At 42.6% G+C, this 20,091-nt stretch overlaps 1 protein-coding gene across 2 annotated transcripts in view; it reads left to right on the top strand.

Moving 5' to 3' along the window:
• The window catches only part of nav1a (neuron navigator 1a), a 64,282-nt gene that overhangs the window by 35,669 nt on the left and 8,522 nt on the right, over positions 1 to 20,091 (top strand). For both annotated transcript variants that reach the window (XM_076096434.1, XM_076096426.1), the window contains 10 exons: positions 5,668 to 5,806; positions 9,476 to 9,779; positions 13,032 to 13,809; positions 13,933 to 14,454; positions 15,256 to 15,297; positions 16,146 to 16,294; positions 16,411 to 16,590; positions 16,701 to 16,780; positions 17,213 to 17,290; positions 19,412 to 19,495. In XM_076096434.1, the coding sequence (XP_075952549.1) occupies positions 5,668 to 5,806; positions 9,476 to 9,779; positions 13,032 to 13,809; positions 13,933 to 14,454; positions 15,256 to 15,297; positions 16,146 to 16,294; positions 16,411 to 16,590; positions 16,701 to 16,780; positions 17,213 to 17,290; positions 19,412 to 19,495 (2,356 nt within the window). The remainder of the gene's footprint in view (positions 1 to 5,667; positions 5,807 to 9,475; positions 9,780 to 13,031; positions 13,810 to 13,932; positions 14,455 to 15,255; positions 15,298 to 16,145; positions 16,295 to 16,410; positions 16,591 to 16,700; positions 16,781 to 17,212; positions 17,291 to 19,411; positions 19,496 to 20,091) is intronic.

Below are 20,091 nucleotides of genomic sequence, written 5' to 3'. Positions count from 1 at the left end.
TTTAGCGGCTTCCTGTGGTTATGGCTGTCATTGACACCCATTGCTTTGGGCTGGCGGCCTCGGGCCGGCCAGGGTTGGTCAGGTAACCATGACGACACATTTTGAAAGTTGGCGCTGGAGTCCCGAAAGTCTGTGTGTGCACTCCTGGCATGCCCGTGTGCGAAGTTTGGTGGCTTTAGCGGCTTCCTGTGGTTATGGCTGTCATTGACACCCATTGCTTTGGGCTGGCGGCCTCGGGCCGGCCAGGGTTGGTCAGGTACCCATGACGACACATTTTGAAAGTTGGCGCTGGAGTCCCAAAAGTCCGTGTGTGCACTCCTGGCATGCCTTCGCGCCCGTGTGCGAAGTGTGGTGGCTTTAGCGGCTTCCTCTGTTGATCAGGTAATTACTTACATTTTTTATTTTTTTTATTCTTTTTGTGTAGGACAGTAAGTCTGTCTTCTTCCACATTCACTACCCATCCTCTGATCATGCAGCAAAGTCAAAAATTCTACTCGCCCCAACACATGAGAGCTTCAATATCGCGTTCCTCCAAATGGCCTCCATGCAGTTTTAACTAATGTTTGTTTAGATGGAACAGCTTATCAACCAATACTGTTAAGTCTGCTCCCTGAGGCTGGCAAGACTCCAACTCCCAGCAAGCACTGCTCTCACAAACCGCAGGCAAAGCTGCTTTGTCTTTGCTGTGGCTTTTTCTTCCTTCTGGATCTAGTGGATTGCTCTCACTTTCTTTCTCCCATCCCTCAACCTCAAAGAGGTCAGGAGAGAAGAGGAGACGGAGCGAGAAGGGAGTGCAGAGCTCTCATAATGAGCAGCAAAAAAAGACCATTCGCATTGAGATCAGAGCAATTAGCTCCATAGTCTGAATAGTAGAGGAACACAGATGTCTGTTAATAAAAGCTGACTATTAAGGTCAACAGCGTCTATTCAACTGTTCTCTTGATAGTGTGTGAGGCACAGTGTTTGTGTGGGTGTGCCGGTCCTCTCTGCAGTCTACAAGGAACAAAGACATCATGTCTCTGTGAAAGGACGATGTTGTTTGTATTAACCACCATGACCTTTATCAATCTGCAAAATTAAAATGAACTATTCAAACCATTTGAAAAATGTTGCAGCTTGCGTTAAACGTTCTCACTTTCTGAGAGATGACGTAGTTTAAGTTTGCTCTGGACTCATTGTGGCTTTTCTTAGAGTAGGAAACCGCTTGTGTGCCGCTGCCTCTGGATGACAGAATGTGTCCATGTGGCTGAGAGGCTGCATATTGCACAGTGCACAGAAAGAAATCATAGGTCAGGTGGAGGTGAAGAATGAGTTTAATCAAGCGCCGCTCAGATTAATTGACATTTATTGCAGCCTAAATTGAATCAACATTGATATTGATTTTGCTCATGAAATTACAGTCATAGGGTTCCATTTGTCAGTGTCCTGATCCTTTCCCCCCAGCTGGGTTCTGTAGCTTGAGACCAGGTCTAAAGTCACAATAGACCATTGATATTTAACATCCACAGGGCATATAGATGTGGTTTATTTGCACCCTGTACTTTGAAAACATCTTACAATGATGTATGTGTTAAAGTACTATTGCTGGCTGGTGTTTTTTTTTTTTTTAGAGGAAGTTATAATGTAGGTTTGGCTGATTTACATGACTATAAATGTGAGAGGGAAGTGGGTGCTTGCAGTGAGACACTTGCTAATCTATGAAAGGGGGGATGTAGATGATTTGGGTGCTAATATTATCCCTCGGTCTCTGCAGCTGCTGCTAAAGAATGAATAAGACGAGGCGGAGTGAGGAGAGATTATAACAGGCGGTTTCAGAAGCTGCTGTTAAAGAAAGGAAGGAAGGATGGAGCTGATTGAGATAGAGTACACGAGTTGTAAGTTTTGAGGGAGAGTTGAGAGACAATCCTCTTGAGAGAGTTCATCGTGTCCTGAGATGTTAAGGAGGTTTTCTATGTGTCATCAAGAGCACTTCTCTTTCCATTATAGCTCTCTCTTTTTCATGTTTGACATTTCAGTTCTTTCTTCTCTCCCCACACGCCACTTCATCCTCTTCTCTTGAGTATCTCTTGAGTATCCCCTTTTTTCAAGCTTCCCTTTATCTCACCAAGGGGTGTTGATGGAGGACTGTAGACGAAGCTGGACGACATAACGGTGGATCTGGTGCAGTCGTATATTGGCAGACACTGATTGAGGGTATCAGGTTTTGGCTTGGAAATAAGAAAGTTATTTTTTTCAACCAGAAAACCTTTGGAATAACTTGGACAGACAGTATTTTACAAAAAAACTTTTAAGTTTTGGAACTTGAGTAAAGATTTCCTACTCTCAGAACTGAGAAGCGTGGGTCATTGAAGTGTGATTGAACATCATTTCTGCGGATCAAATCATTGCCAAGACAGTCACACTGAAATTCAGACACATAACTGTACAATACCTTATGTTCCTCTGGGCAGCCGTGTCCTCTCAGCTCTCATTTACTTTCTGAGTCTGAGGCGTCTTTCAGTCTCATCTAAGCAGCCTTTAGTGGTCTCCCCCTTGTCTGGTAGATTTTGGATTTTCAATCAAATATTTTTTTCTTATACTTGATTTTCTTTTTTCATATCCAGTATTCACACATTTAGCTTGTGCTGTACATGATGTTTGACCCCTGACCTCTTCATTTTCGTCTGCGGGTTCCTGTCGGCTGAGTGACACCTAATCCAGCAGCCACTGTATTTGTTCTGTTTCCTATCAGGTCTGAATTATTCATCAGAGAGCGCTTTATTGTTCACAAAAGCTCTGGTGGACACCCAGATAGCTTTGAAGTGAATAACAGGATATGAAGAGAAAGGTGTTGCTTCAGAGAGGTGCTGATATAAAACCACAGCTGTGTTGGAAGAGGTTTATCTTCCAGAAATAAGTTTATTCAATGAGAAATGAACATCATATGCACAAGTATTGTGCTCATATAGATCCACTCTGGATGAGTTCAAAGTTTAATAGTTCCTTTGTGCATTTTTCTCCCAAGGAGTGAATAGAAATCTGGTATAAAACAGGAATCCAACATGAGCTTATATGGAAGACCAACATCTTTCTTATTAAAGTGCTAAATCTCTTATTAAGTCTTAAAATGGCATATTTAGTTGTAGAACAAATTGTGGAATCAGAAGTCTCATTGCATATATGAATTAAAAAACATTATGAGCTCATGGTGAATGGAAAAAGTGTAAACGTTCAAATCAAAACATGAATAATCAAAATTGGAATTGCCAGAAATGTTTTTGTTTTTGGTGTTCTCCATTGTTTTGAGAATAAAAAACTATACTGTAGCAAATGAAAATACATCAGAATCCAGTGGAAGTATGACATCCTAGTTCCAGAAAATCGGAAATATATCTCTTTGGATATGTCTGACCCAATCTTAAATTTGCCCTTAATCCTACTCTGGCATATAGACAAGGCAGCATGACAGCCACTTCAGACGTAAAATCTCGTCTGCTCTTTTTTTGTGTCTACATATTCACGGGCTAGACAGGGAGGTCTTCCCCTTCGTCCCCTCTCCCCCTGATCCCCACCCTCAATACCCCCAGGGTACAGTGTGACCCATACAGGCACCCAACCAGAAGGCCCGCCGCTGTCCTCCCAATGTGCCACGGTATACATGACCTCATTAGCCAAGCCCCACCCTCTGAACTTGTTTTACAGTATAGTACGATATCCGTCTAACCTATTGACCCTAATAAGATAAAACCCCAACCCCCTAACTTCCTAAGCATGACCCACTTAACATATTCAAGCACATGTGGATGTGCACCAACATACACAAACACACCTCACAGTTAATTGGTTAAATTTAAATCTCAAAATGAATCTCTTGAATTGTGCCATTCAACAATCATACAGTTAATGGAGAAATATATTGGTAAAGAGGCAAAAATACCATCTTCTCCACTGTCAATAGACACAGTAGACAATTATGTAATCAGCCATACAAGTATTATAAAATAAAGGGCTCAAATCACCTTTTCTCCGCTGGAAAACCCATCCAACTGAATGTTACAAGTGCAGCCACATTTCTGAGGTTTGTTAAAAAGCACATACAGAAAATTTAATTAGCTCTAATTGTATTTGAAGTCGACAAAGGACATTATAGGATTTAAATAATAAAACAGCAAGACAAAAATCAACACAGAATTAAACTGTGATTGAAATGGCGATGGAAAGGCAAGGGAAGAAAATAAGCTCAAATAGAATAATAAAATACCTAAAAACAGAAAAAGTAATGAAAAGGCAGATTAAACAGGAATGTTAAAAACAATTCTTGAAAGCCACAAGTGTATCAATAGCCTTCGACGGACACAAAACTGGAGTAATGTGATCTCTTCTGGTTGGGGTTTAGATTCTAGCAGCGAGTTCCTGGGTAGACCACACAAGAGACCATGACCATGGTGCAATCTAGTTAACTCAATAGCATGCACTGTATGATCTCTGGCTGTCAAATATCAGGAGTGATATAAGATTGAGGCGAAGATTGAGGAATAGTGGGTACGTAGAAGTACAACCCTGTAACATAAAACATTTTTTGGTATACATGGAACATCATAGTTTGTTGATAATCTGAGTGTGATTTTGCTTTATGTCTATCGATACTATTGCTTTAGATTTTCAGAGGTAACCACAGTAGAAACATCCACAGCCTGTATATCACAGGAGGATTTTAAGAACAATTGCTCTTTAGGGGGAAAAGAAAATTGGCTAGGCAGATGTGTGCCAAGTGGACAGACTTCACAGTCCTGGCACAGACTGCATGCACTCGGGGGCGCATGCATCAGTGTATATGTTCTTCAGTGCTATTTTTGCATGTGCGTGGGTTAGGATGATGTCGAGGGCGCTCCAAATTGCAGCTTGCCAAGTGTTCGCATCCTATGCAGTGTGAAAGTTAAGTATATAGTGCAGGCAGAGTTTTAAATGAGGTCTATGTCTATGAATATTTAATCAAAAGACAAACGGGAAGACATGGAGCCAAGTGAGCCGATGTAACTGAGCTGGTGGAGCTTTCATAGTTCATGCAGTGTATAACCTCGGGGAGATATCCAGTTCGTTGCCGCAGATTGTTTTGTTTTTGTCTGTTAACCTAATTACTGCAGTTCACAAACAGTCTAACACACTGATGTAGGCTATGAAATGACACTTTTGATGAAGGATGATAGCAAATATGTTAGGTAGGACATTACATCTTTCTCCTCACTACAAGATGTGGTACATTTATTCAGTTGTTCTTTAACTATTTTTAAGACGTACCGGTACAACTGTATCATGTTTGCAGGAGCTATCTATGGTAACCATTTATTCATTCATGTAAGCTAACTATTTGACTGCATATTCTTTACATTTAGCGAACTATTTGAACTATTTATAAATTACTTTTCGATATCTATATCAACCATCTTTTACTTTAAACTGTTTTTATTGGTTCCCCTTTACTTTTAGCCAATTAATTTCATTACTTTTACCTGCCCGACTTCGTATTCTGCTCGCTAACAAATTTTCACGAGCTCTCAATTGCAACTCATTCCAGCTGACTCAATATATTTTTTGTACTCCACTGTATTTCCATGATGATTGCAGAAGCAGCCTGCTTTGGTATATGCATATTATCTGACACATCTTCTTTGTCATTGTGTCTTTTAGTTGGGATGAGAGCAGTTCCATCAGCAGCGGTTTGAGTGACGGCTCAGACAACCTGAGCTCTGAAGAGTTCAACACGAGTCCCACTCTCAACTCCCTTCCTACCACACCCATCGGCTCCCGCAGAAACTCAGCCATAGTGGTAAGTGACGTACACACACAAGCATTGCCACGACATACAGATGCATTAGCAGTGTGTGTAGGTTACAGTAGTGTTGATTAAGCTGTTAATCCAGTGAGCTATTGATGAGGGGCTGAATGATGTGTCATACACTGTCATTGTAACACACAAATACACACGACAGGCAGCAGGACATGGGCATCAGAGACAAAGCCTGATTAAGTATTCTATGCACACCCATGATATTTAACACATCTGCAGCAATCCATGTTCACCACAACACACACACACACACTGCATGCTGGCTAGCTGCATTGTTCAAAAATGCTCCCTTTTGGTCTTTTGTTGGGGTTTTAAAGCTGCATTAAGAGCTGAACTGTTAATTGTAATTTGTATATTAAAGTATAGTATAGAAAATGATCTAGTGTGGCCATAGATAGTTGTTGGTCACTGATCTACACTGATCCATACAAACCATAATACCTTGTTGTTGCTGCTTCAGAGGTTTGGGACTTTTATTATTGTTCAGGCTGTGATTGAGTCAAAAGTTGTTTTCTAGCCAGGACTTCACTCGCCTGATATAGCTGATGTGCTGACTGATGTAGTCATTTTTGACCCAGTTCAGTAGTATAATGAGTCTGACTGGAGCACTGAAGCTGTGATCTTAATCATTTGCTGTGGGGATGGGAGGATTTGGGACTCAAGATCCTCAGTGCTTCTAAAATCCTCTCTGCAGCTCTGCTTGAGGTTCTTTAAGGTCCATCGTTAGCTGTATGGGTTCCAGACAATGTGTGCGTCTGATGTAGGTCACACCTCCGCAATGTGGTTCATGCGACGGATGTAGTGGGCTCTCAGAGAAAGAGAGACAACGAGAGACGGAGCGAGTTAGAGAGAGCGAGGGAATCAGTGTAACCATGGCAATCGAAGTGCGGGGATGCTGAGAGTGCGGTCCTTTGTCTCCTCCTGTACAGTGAAGGACAGGTCTAGAACAGCCATCTGCACACACACACACACACACACACAGCCATCTGCAGTCCTGCATCCGGGCCAGTGAGCCGCAAGAACCGGTGCGCCTCTCCCCACGCCTAGTAGCAGGAGTCATAGCAACCATTACCCCCCCATGGCATCGTTACCATGGCAACCAACCATCACCTCATCATGCACCCTAATACACATGGCTCCCTCCTCTCTCACCGTTCTCAACCAATGCTTTTTTTTTTTTTATCGGTTTCTCTTTGTCCTTGTGTCCTGAAGCCAATTCTTTGTCTCCATTTTCTCCTCTTTATCACTCCTCCGACTCCCTCCGACTCCTGTTGATCTTAATTCCCTCAAAGGCAGCTCTGACTTTACATGCGTTCCTCTTCGCTCCCACATATTGCATAATATACTTAACAAGGATATGAGGGTGGAGGAGAGATGGGGGCACAAAGAAGACATGGTTAAGAGAGGGAGAGAATCAAAGCCAGAATGTGGTGTGTGTGTAGGTGGTACAAAAACCCAGATTTCCTCATTTCCACATGGAGGTGGGTCAAGGTAATACACCTTGTTTCCCAATACTGTGTGTGTGTGTGTGTGTGTGTGTGTGTGTGTGTGTGTGTGTGTGTGTGTGTGTGTGTGTGTGTGTGTGTGTGTGTGTGTGTGTGTGTGTGTGTGTGTGTGTGTGTGTGTGTGTGTGTGTGTGTGTGTGTGTGTGTGTGTGTGTGTGGTCTATATGTTTGTGTTGTTATCTTGTTTTGCCACGGCTATTTGGACAGATGTGTATCTCATCCCTGCCTGTTTCAATAATCAGGGAACGTGTGAGGAAATGACAATGTTTTATCCGGTCAGACAGGACACACACACACACACACACACACTTACTCATACCTCCCCCTCATGTGATGTGAACCTGTCCATGGGGTCTATTGGTTTTAATAAAAATGGAATTCAGCATATGAGTCCTCATGAGAACCGCTGGATGCAATGTCCTGAACTGGCAGATACACGCACGCACGCAAACACACACACACACACACACACACACACACACACACACACACACACACACGCACCCTGATGCATTGTGTAACTGTCAGTCTCCTACAGGGAGAGAATAATCTGTCTCTGTTAAAACTAGCCTCTCACACACTTACGCAGAGATTGTGCATTATGTGTATTTATGAAAGTAGCTAAATCTAATAAAGGTTGACTTGTAGACCGAGTAGCGCCTGATTTGTGTCAGTACACGTATATATTTATTCACCACATACACACACAGAAGTCCATGTCTAAGTAATTACCTCACATTTCCTTTAATTTAACATTTGACATTCATTCTTCATTATTGGATTTTGTTTAGGTGTGTTGTCTATTTTCTCTAACGTAGCTCAGTGTGTGAGTCTCTGTGCCTGAGCTGTGTGTGTACATGCATACATACAGTATGTGTGTGTGTGTTGGGCAGTTTCTTCTCTCTCTTTTGAAGTGTTCAACTGGAGCATACAACTGGAGAGATGAGACATCAGAGAGCGTGTTTTTGGGGTTGACTGGGTTGGACATGTTTTTCTTCTCAGAAGATGAGGCAGAGTCTGAGGCTCTGTCTGAGTACACACACCTCCTCAAATGCCTTTTTTCAAGCTGCGGCCAAAGATGACCATAAGTAGAGATTTCAAGGCACACACAACGTTTTTACATTTAAATGATCCAGTGAGTTGTTCCATTGGCTCATTCTGCCCAGTGTCCCAAGCTAACTCTGTAACATGGATAATGTTAAGGGATGTCAGGAAGTGAATCACCCAAGAGAAAATAGATTATTTTAGTAACAGAAAGTTGAAGCATTTGGGTGGAGTTTGGAAGATTACATAATTGGAGTACAATACCTAAAGTTTTTATTTTATTATAATCTTAGAAGTGGCACACAAAAAGGCATATTGCTTTCACGTATCATACTGTATATAAAATACCTGCGTTTTAATATCAACCAAAACTGCAGGAGGTGTCTGCAGCTCTTCATTTGACCATTTTCCTTGTGCTAAAAGTGGCTAAAATGTCTAAATCGCTCTCTTCAACTTTCCTGACTGTCATTATAAAATATAGGCAAAAAGAACCTAAAAATAATCTTTAGAAAAAAATCCTAACACAAGGGCCACTTAATAGCTTTTTTCAAAACTTTTAACCATACCACATGGTCTTAATCAGGGCAGGGAGTTTGTTCAGTTGTCACAGAGATAGATCCGTTGACACAGCATAATAGCTGTTAGGATTTCATCCAAAGCACTTCTACAACCTTTATCTAAAGTGCGCCTATCACTCAAGCTTTCAGGTAGTCGTTTGTACTTCCACCAACACCTCAGGGCTGATAAAGATCCAGATAAACTTTAAGTCCTCCTTTTTGAACAAAATGTCACTAATAAAGCCTTACAACTCTGATTCTAGTGTGTAGGAATCTTTCCATTTGACTAACTTACCAATAAAAGCCAAATACACTTTTTATATGAGATCAGAAAAGCTTTGCTTCTCTCTTTCTTTGCTTTTTAGGCAGTCAAAACATACTGAGGTGGGCCTCCTTAGATAGGCAAGTAAAACCATGCCTAGAAAGCAAACAACGTACCATAGACATACAAATCATTTTTGGCTCCATTTTCTGGAAGTCAGATCTCACGCACTCAATTCTTAAACATTTTCTTGACAGAGTGTCCGTCTTTCTCATTCTAGATGCGTACAGATGCAGAGAAGAGATCTCTGGTGGAGAGTGGTCTGTCATGGGACAGTGACGACACCAAACCCATCCGCAAGAGCCAGGGCAGCGGTGTCTACGATACAGGAAGTCTCAAGTCCGAATCAGCCAATAAATGGAAAAAGACGCGGACACAGGGGGTGGGGCTCGAAGGAGGGAAGGGCGAACTGAAGAAACCTCAGACCCTGGGTCAAGGAAACGTGTTGAAGAAAGGAAGAAACCCACCTGTAGGAGTCACCTCCCCGATAACACACACCTCTCAGAGTGGGCTGAAAGTGGCAGGTAAGAGGAGAAACACACACACACACACACAGTAAGATGTAATATATATAGCTACACTTGGATTGGTTTCATAACCTGAACAGACTGACACATTGACTGTCTTTTAATATTCCCTTCTCTTGGGTAGTCTCAGACCCGCACACAGTCACAGACACACTCTCTGTCTTTGTCCCACACATTCATCCACAGCTGCAGCCCACCCTCCCGGCCTTTAGAAAGTGGTGCCATGTATCAAACGCCCATCACCACCCGCTCCCTTCCTGCCAGCCAACCACACACACACACACACACACACAAACACACACTGAGTAACAGTGTTTTTTTCTTTTTTTTTCTTCCTATTGGTCCAGCCTTTCCTATGCAAGCTTTATTTTTGTGCCGGACAGAGAGAATTTATAGCCGTTAAATAAAAGCCTTGTACCCAAAACAACTGGACCAGAGACAGTGTGTGTTTGCAATAGTGTGCGATTGTAATTGCAGACACGTCTGAGATTGTGCCAGGCTTACAGAGTGTCACCCATCGCACTTAGCACGCACACACACACACACACACTCTCACTCACACACAAAGTGCACAATAGTGCCGATTGTGCAGCTGCTTTTTAAGCTCACCATCTGTGTGCCGTTTACGTAAGCGTTCACACACACACAGACATACACACATATAGACAACCAAAACAAATGGATATTGGTTGTGCTGTTGTGTGCCATGCTAAATACACGGTGTCTGTGTAAACAGTCATCTTTCTGTGGGACTGTCCTGTGTTTGCATTGCCAGCTGTTGAAATGACAGATATGCCAAACAAGTGTGTTAAACCACAGGCTGGATCTCTGTGCCAGGCTGTTATTGCTATTAATGGGAACAGTATGAATCTGCTTTCAAGCCTATTCAATCTGCCGCAGAGTTTCAGACTCTAATGATCATCACTGTGGAGGAGCTCATGAATTTCACCAAATCAGCGGCAGACGTTCTTAGACAGTTGGAGAGGTCTCTGTCGCTCGTGCTGGAGATCAGTTCATTGCTGAGGTTTGGCAGGATTGTGTGTAAATGTGTGTGTTGTGTGTCTACATGTTTTTGGCATTGTAGGAGATACAGAGAGTGTTAGATCTTTGAAGAAGCGACATTTACAGGGATAGAAAAGCAGCTCTATAGTGTATACTTACTGAACCAAGTATGTCAATATTTGGTTCTTTTCAACTAATTGTATAGTTTTGTACAGAAAATGATTCAATATTCGGTAAACGCTACACAGCACTTTAACATTAAACATTTATTCAAATTACATTTGATGTGCTTTGGACATAACTTACATAACTCCAAAGAAGTATTACTTTATTCGGTTTGTTTACAGAGATGTTGGCAGAGCTTTGGAACCAGCGTCAACAATTTGTTAAAAAAACATTCAGCTATCAGCACAGCCTCACTTTTCATTATGGGACAACAGTGTCCATTAACGGCACAGTCAGACATCATCAAACTGATTTAGTTTTATTTTCTTTATCATTCACTTATCATTCACGTGTAAGCACATTGCGTACCTGCTGGAAGCAGAATGTAGTTTGTAAGTGTGACACAGTGCAGGTATTCATCATTCTGTCATCACTGATGTATCTGGTATCTCTCTCTCTCTCTCTCTGTTTCTTTTTTTGTCACATGCACTCACGCAGACACACACCTACAGATACATTTTGCCACCTTTCTGCAACAAATGTTTAAATACCTCTCACATACACACACTTAAACACTGATACTGTATCTTAACAACCACAAATACAAGCACATGCATGTTTATATTGTGATGGTTGATGGGAGACAATGTGGGGTCTTGGAATGAGGCGGCTCGTCTCCCTCGAAACCTTCAGGAAGGATAGACGGGAATATGAGATGTGTGTGGATACATCATTCCATAAGTATCTCCCTTCTACCACAGTGGCCTTAAATAGAAGAAGACTTAGGGAAGGGAAATATAAATGAGCCATTTTCCTTTAACATCCAGAGTTATAAATGTTATGGAAAGGCTTTCCCTGTCTGCCTGCGTCTTCAGATGTCCATCTCTTCAGACATGCAGGTTCCTTGTGTCGAGACATGTTGTGATTCACGGAGTCTTCTACACATGTCACTGTGTCAAGCCGAGAGCTCTACTGTCTCAACAGTGGTTGTCAGTAAATCAGGTTTTAATCATGTCAAAATGAATACGCACGCCTGGATTCTAACAGTGTGTGTGGGTTTGCTTCTCACTCTTCTGTCTGCAGTGTGTGTTTCTGCAGCTTAATGTTCTTGGAACGTGCAATGTTGCGGTTATACGATGGACTGACTTTATGACTTGACATGTAAACCCAATTTTCACATTTACAAAAGAACTCCAAGCATAAGCGTGTTGTCAGTGTCACATTCCTATAAGATCCAATCACTGAGAACTGTGAGTGTGTGTGGTATATATATATGTCTGGCCTTATGCGTGTGTATTTTGCGGGCTTTTTCAATGCCCTTAAGTGACTCCAGATGTCCCAAGGCAGCACGCCGGTGGGTCCCATTCAACAGCAGTTCTTTGACTCTGTTAATGCCTTGTATATAAACCTCCCATAACAACTCCCATTAGATACAAATTAAGAGCGTGGGTAGTGTGGGCTCGCACTTGTGTGGGTGGTGCATACAGTGCACATGTGTCTAATAGTTTTGTTCTCATAATAACTTCCAAACGACTCCAGTTAATTTGCCAACTGGGAAATGTACAGATGCGAACAAAATCACATAAATGTCCTTCAACCTCCGTTCACCCAGGCTATCGCTCACTCTGACCTCTTTCCCCAAAGAGGTTTCAAGTGGTTTCAAGTGGATGAACTCAGTTATACTCGGTGTTTCATGCGCTTTTGTACCCGCAGACACACTCTGTGAATGTGAACACCAGTTTTCCACAGCCATGCCGCACATGTTAATCTCAGCACTCTGCACTCTGTGTACTTACTGGAAAGCCAGAGAAAACTGTTTTAGTTCATCAGGATGGAAAAGAGGAGTAACCACATGATAACAGTGTGTGTGAGGGTGAAGCTGGCTGAGAATCTGGTCTACACACTGTCTGTCTGCTCAGACAGGGATTTGTCTTTATCAGCAGACAGTCAGACCGTGTAGGTGGTCAGATAAGATATCATGTCCTAATATGGCTTGGTTAGTCTCACTCACCAACAGAAGCTGTTCAAGCTACTCATCAGTGATTTTCTTTTCTTCTTTTTTCCCCCTTTCTACCTCTCTAGGTTCAGTGAAGTCAGATGGCAGGCCAATGGATAAGTCTCGGTTAGCATTGAAGACCTCTGGCCTTCAGCGCTCCTCCTCAGATGCCGGTAAAGACCTAAGAAATGGCAGCGGTGTTGGTGAGCAACGTAAACCTCCATCCGGCCTCGTCAGGCCCTCAACTGGTGGAAACTTTGGCTTTAAGAAGCCTACCACAGCTACCAATAATGGCACAAGCAATGCCGGTTTTCCCATAGCCTGCGGCTCTGCAACTGTAGGGAAGATTCCCAAAACGTCAGGTATTCCTGTCAAACCAGGGGCTGGTGGTGGCAGTGGAGGACGTAAGACTAGTCTTGATGTTTCGAGCTGCGACCAGAGTGGTTTTCTATCTCCAAATGCCAGGACGTCTCTCCAGTACCGCTCTCTGCCTCGCCCAGCAAAGACGAGCACCCTGACTCTAACCCGGCCGAGCTCAGCTCGCCCAGTGAGCACCACCATTGACACAGGCTCAGGGCTGATCAAACCACCACAGGGTAGACTCAAAGAGCCCGCCTCGGGGCTTGGTTCTGGGTTGAGTAAGGCAGGTGGTCGTGGGATCCCCAGTCCTGTCAATCAGACAGACAGAGAGAAAGAGAAAGAGAGGGCCAAAGCCAAAGCTGTAGTATCTGACTCGGAGTGTGGAGGTGGGTCTCTGAAGGGCAGCCCTGCTCAGACCCCCTCAGAGAACGGAGGGAAGCTACAGGGGCTGAGACCTCCCAGCAGTGGCAAAGGCTTGGATCTGCCCTCAACCAACACACACAGGTACCAGGGTTCAAATACTACCACAAAAATCCCATATGATATTTCCCAGTACTTTTCAGCACTCTTTCACAAACAAAACAAAGTATTAATATGCATTTGCCTCAACATTGTTCTTGTCTTTAGGTTATCAGGAATGCGCAGCCTGGCAAAACCTCCATCCATGGCCCAGCTTGACAAGCTGAACTCAAACATCCTAGAGGTGGGAATTGAGGACTCTCTGCCACCTAAGATTCCTCCCTACTCTAAGCTCCAGGACCTGGCCAGGTCAGCAGGCAGCTCCACTGGCCACCGCCTGACCCCCAGCCCCGCCCCTTTACTCAATGTGAACTCTGCGTCCTGCTTCCCAAGCTCAGGTACTGGGTTGGGGCCCAGGCAGGTCTCTTCTCTCGGGGTTCAAGGAAGCCGAGGGAGCACCTCTCCCCTGCTTTACCCTCGTCTGTCTGGGCTGCATCGCAGCATGGAGTCGCTGCCGCTCCAGATGAGTCTCGCCCCAGAGCCCCAAGAGAGGGAAAAGGCAAGGGAGAGGGAAAATGTGGTGAGAGGCTACACCACCTTAGAGTCCCGCCACAAAGATAGACAGGAAGACAGAGGCCCTCCTGCCAGCTGGAACCTTGGAAGTAAAGTCTCCTTATCTCTCACAGACAGGTGAGATTCAATAATGTTCAACTGTACATTTATTTAAACCCAATCACATCCCACCGATCTACACGTCTTAAAGCAGATGTTTTGTCATTCATGTGTTGTAATGCTGCTATGTAACTCCACCTACTGGGCTGCCTATGAACTGCACCACCATTATTCAATGTTCAGGGAAGGCAGGAGTGATCAGGGAAGTTCTTTGATACATTATTCACTTTGTTCTATGCTACAATCATGCATAGAGTGAGGACATAGAAAGGTGATTAAATTGGTATTTGATGACAAAATACTGCTCACACTGAAAAAGGTATGGAGACATTTTTTGATTGCAGAGAAACAACCCTTATTCAGAACTTCAAAGACGAGATATTATTCCCCCAAAATTAAAACACAGACTGCTAGAGATGTCTGTGGCCTTTATTCTGAAAGCCAGAGACTTGAATTGCAACAAGATAGTATATGAGATAAATGTTGAGTTAGTAAATATTGCCCAGATTATATAATATGGTTTAATGAGAAGGCTAAAAGTCATATTTACATTTTTAACGAATGCAACAAATAAGAGCAATCCCATGCATGCACGACCACACACACACACACAGAGAGAGACTGAGTGATTTCCAGGCTATTATTACTACAGGCCTATTATCGGTGTTGTACGGGCCCCAGTGACTGAAGTCATAATTACTGGCTGACACCAGCTGTCTGCCAGTCGTACTGTGCTTCTTTGTGCCTGCTGCCTGTTCTTGAGAGTTTAATAACTCCCTGCAGCACCGGTTAAATAATGTAATTGTTTAATCTCCACAGTTCTCAGAGAGACAGAAACACACTGCCAAAGAAAGGTTTATGGTAAGTGGACACACGCATACAGCTCCACACACACATGCACGCTCTTATACTCAGCACTGATAGTTTGACGCAATATGGCACAGTTCTTTAATTGCACTTACACAGATTGAAAATATCCTCAGTGAATGACAGATTGTGTTTATCCTCATTGCCCCTGTCACTTGTATTCTAAAAGTCCTGCTTTGATCCCCCCAAGATTGTATCTCATTGTGTCTCACTGCCAACATTTTGTTTGTCTTTCCACATGTTGGAAGATATTGGCACTTGGTTATACTTTATTTTACCCTCCACATTTAGTGTTTAACAGCGGTTTATAAACATTTAAAAAATATAAGGCCTTCGTCAAGTTCAGCAACTCCTCCTGTGAAGCATCCATAACTAGATGCCGGTAATATATACAGATAATAAATGACCATGTTTGCATGTGAGCAAACACACACGTAATACTGAAAAATCTTCATAGGAGAAGTTTAAGATACTCTACCTTAATAAACAGTGGTTGTAAAAATGTCCTCATATCTGTTCATAACTACATATTAATGTGTTATTAAAATGTATTATATGTTTATATCCTGCTTATAGATGAAAGGGGGTTTAAAATAAAGGTTATTTTTTTTTATTCTACTTCCAAACTTCTTTTCATAACTCTTTAATTTGACTTTGGGTACTTTTTGTGTGTTCACTGTAAGATAAAATGATGTTCCTTAAGGCCCTCAGACTTTTATACAACACTGTACATTCATTTTATTACGTATCAACAGATTTTAATACATAACAACAGATCTATAATGACTGAAAGTTTCTTTGTTTTCTATTAGTGATTCTGACTTTGCCTTCTGTTTGTGTAGTTTCAGCGGGGCCTCCCAGGTTGAGGAGGAAGGGAAGGAGAAAGGAGAGAGGAGACACTCTCATACTATTCTCAGTATCACCGACTCGCTCACTCTTCCCCTGCTGTCCTCGCCCACCTCCTTACCCCGCACCTCTAAGACCAGTATGGGTGAGTTTAAACCCATGGACACACCCTGAAAAGAGTACTGTCTAGAATAGCACTACACTAATTATGTATTTCATGTATAACATCGCTAACCCCTGACCCCTCTGCTCTCTTACTAGTACCCAGCCCTGTCAGCGGACCTCCGAGGATGACTCGTTCCAACAGTATCCCAACACACGATGCCTCTCTGGAGCTGTACGGAGCATCTCCGCTGGGCAGCACCCTCTCATTGGCTGAACGCCCCCGCAGCATGGGAATGGTTCGCTCCGGATCCTTCAGGGACAAGGAGCCCGATGAGGGTAAGCCCTCTGAATTATTTCAATATCTGTTGTATGAAAACTGTCCAGTGTTGTTGTGCAACTCAGTTTCTAATTGGTTTATTTTGTTGCTCTTAATTATCTCTTTTCAGTTCATGGGTCTGTTCTTTCTCTGGCGTCTAACGCCTCGTCAAGCTACTCCTCGGTGAGTGTGGGCGGCATGCAGACTCAGGTAGCTACACTTCAGTGTGTGTTGTGGTGTATCTATGTTTGAGTGGGTGTAGATGTTTGTCTGTACAGTGATGCTTTACTCTCATTTCAAACTTTAAAAAGAGACAAGACTTTCTCCCAAGGTATTGAAGATATATCATATTAGTCTCCTCTCCTCTTCTCTCCTCTCCTTTTGTCTTATCTAACATCTTGACTTTTATCCCCCCTGCTTACAAAGGCTGAGGAAAGGATTCAGGGAGAGGTAAGTGTGTTCTTTCCTGCTCTTTCTTCTTTTCTGTCTCTGGTTCTGACCTTTCATCCATCGCTCTCATCTCTGTTGTCTGTGGGAGAACAAGTCCGTCATCCACTCCAAGTCACTTGTGTAATGTCAGCCATTGTCAGCTTGAGAAACTTTGTTTTCTTTCTAGTGTAACGCATCTGTTTTTCCTCACAGCAAATCCGTAAACTGAGGAGGGAGCTGGAATCGTCGCAGGAGAAGGTGTCTAATCTGACGACACAGCTGACAGCAAACGTATGTAGTGTTTGTCTTCTATCTTACTAATCATTAATAAATGGCAGCGCCCACAGGTATATGAACCGAAGAATGTATTTTCCTTTGTCTTACAATTTCCTCTTAAAATACACAAATTGAATTTAATGTCTTTAAGAAATATTCTTCCATAAATAACATTCTATCCCCAAGTGGATTTAATCTTTCCCTCTCATATATGTCCCTCACAAGGAAAATATATTTTAAATAAACAATCAAACGAAAAGATGGCCGGGGCTGCCAACCATATAATGTAAGTAAAATGTAAGAAAAAGAGTCAAATAAAAAAAATGTATCCGGTAAGAAATCATAAGCATAAACACTCTAATCTAATCTATTTGAATGACATTCGCCATAATTAAAACTACTAAATATACGGCCTTTCACCTCGAGGCAACAATACATTTGTAGTAGCCCCTCCCTCCAATTTTACACCCTAATACTTGTCATTCATCTAGATGAACTGTCCACCTCAATGACATCTACCCTGAGGCAGAGATAACTGATACTAATAAAAGACAGACGACATAGTAAAGGCATCACGTGTGTTAAACAAGTGACAGCAGTCAGGGTGCCTTCAACTGTTTTTTCTTTAATTTCTTACTGCTTTATGTAAAAACAGAATTGTGTAGCACATTAAACTTTATTCACTTTATGTTAGTGTGCCAATTTATTATTATTACAATTATGTTTTTTCTGCATGTCAGAGGATCCAGACCTTTTTTTAGGAAAAGTCTGATGGCATTCTACATTTTCTAATTCAAATAATCCCTTTCAAAGAGTAACAACAGCAATGATTTGATCCTACTAAAAAGTATTATCTGTTCACTGTTAAATAGAGCTCTATTGCTGTCCAAACATATTAAAAGCACGTCAATGAGCCACACTGTTGCATTGGGTGACATTTTCTGTTACTATGATGAACGCGGGCGCTGCGAAACATACTCACTACTACACCAAAATCTGAAGCTGAAAATAGACAACTTTGAGTAATGTTTTTTAATAGTTACAGTGGCCAGCTGTTATAGAAAAGTATTCAGCCTTTTATAAAAACTACACTGTATATTCATGACCCTTTTTTAAAGATTTGAGTATCGCCAGCAAATCAAATCCTCTCTCAGTGGTCCTTCGCAAACGCTTTATTTCTCACACAAGGCAAGATATGTACCCTTCAGGTAAAATAGAAAAGAGATGCATAGAGAGAGATTTAAAATCCAAGCCGTGGTGTATCAGTCATAGATCATTTATGTGCTGTCTCAGCACATTTCTTATCCATGTGGGGCCTGAATAATGCTTCTCCTGAACCTCTCACCAAGCCACTTAGCTTTGGCACGCACATACACACACACGTACACACATACACACACACACACACAGAGGTACCTTGCCCTTTCTCTCTACTCTACAAGGTTCTTTCTATACGACCACCATGTCAGCGTTTCCATTAGTCCAAGTGCAGCAATACAGCTCACTCATTATGCATGGTTTCATCCAGCACACATCAATCAAGTGGTGTGTGTGTGTGTGTGTGTGTGTGTGTGTGTGTGTGTGTGTGTGTGTGTGTGTGTGTGTGTGTGTGTGTGTGTGTGTGTGTGTGTGTGTGTGTGTGTGTGTGTGTGTGTGTGTGTGTGTGTGTGTGTGTGTGTGTGTGTGTGTGTGTGTGAGATTTTTTCATACTGTTTGACCTTATTATGCAAGGGTAGTGAACAGGCAAAACAGATGCATGGATCACAACCTGATTATGTGCTGGATTAATGACTGTGCCGTATGCAGTATCATACTGTATTTTACATTCTATAAAAGAGGGGGGGAAAGCAATTTTCCCTCCCTGCTCAGGTGTGTGAGAGATTAGGGAGGAGGAGAATTTTCCACAGGGGACATTCTGGTCAGCCTGTGTGTGTGATTCGTCCTTTTAGCATCTCCTAAACAAGTGATAAATGGCCAGAGGAAATCCATTGAATCTATTCCTGTAATTACATTTTTATTAGTTAGTGTCTACATGTAAATGATGCTCTCACAGACTGTTAATATGGATACATAAAATAATAATTACCTGTTAAACGAAATTAATTATTGCTTTTGTCTTTCATCTTTTCCAAACAGGCAAATCTGGTGGCTGCCTTTGAGCAAAGTTTGCAACTGATGACAACCCGGCTGCAGAGTCTGTCAATAACCCAGGAACAGAAGGTAACGTGACATCCAAACTTTCAAACACAAACAATCACAAACCTGAATTCCAGCTGCATTGCAGTCTCATGAGCAGTCCGAGCAGGCAGCGTTGTGCTAACATGGAGTGAGACGTCTTTGATCACCGCCTGCGGTGAAGAGCTGAACGTAGGTTAGAGGCCAAGGCTGCAGTCCCACAGGGTGACTTGAGGAAGAGGACAGAGGATTAATGAAAAACAACTCCGCTTTAGGCTGACTGAAATGCAAACAGCTTGCATGTGCACTCACACCAAACATCCCATTCCTGCATTCTCCAGCCTTTGTATCTGTTTTGCGGTGTATAAATTGATCAGAGCCCAAGGCAGTGTTCAGTGTGTGCATACATGTGAGGAGTCTCTCTCAGCGCTTCATGCCTTGCTGCTCTCACTGAAAGGTCCGTCTAGACCACTCTAGAAAAAGTCTTTGTTGTTCGTGCCAGCGCATTGACCTGTGCAGCTCAGCCTGGAGCACAGGCTCTTTAACCTTGTGGAGGTGGGCCGGGCAGCTCTATTTAGAGTGGAGTGGGATCGACTTTAGCACACAATAAGCAGCATAGAGAGTCTCTGTTGTTCTGAACT

The sequence above is a fragment of the Anarhichas minor genome, unplaced genomic scaffold, assembly GCF_050575085.1.
Source record: "Anarhichas minor isolate MPS153535 unplaced genomic scaffold, ASM5057508v1 ptg000003l, whole genome shotgun sequence".
NCBI lineage: Eukaryota > Metazoa > Chordata > Actinopteri > Perciformes > Anarhichadidae > Anarhichas > Anarhichas minor.
Note: the sequence above shows the minus strand (reverse complement) of the source record. Positions and strands in the feature narration are given on the sequence as shown.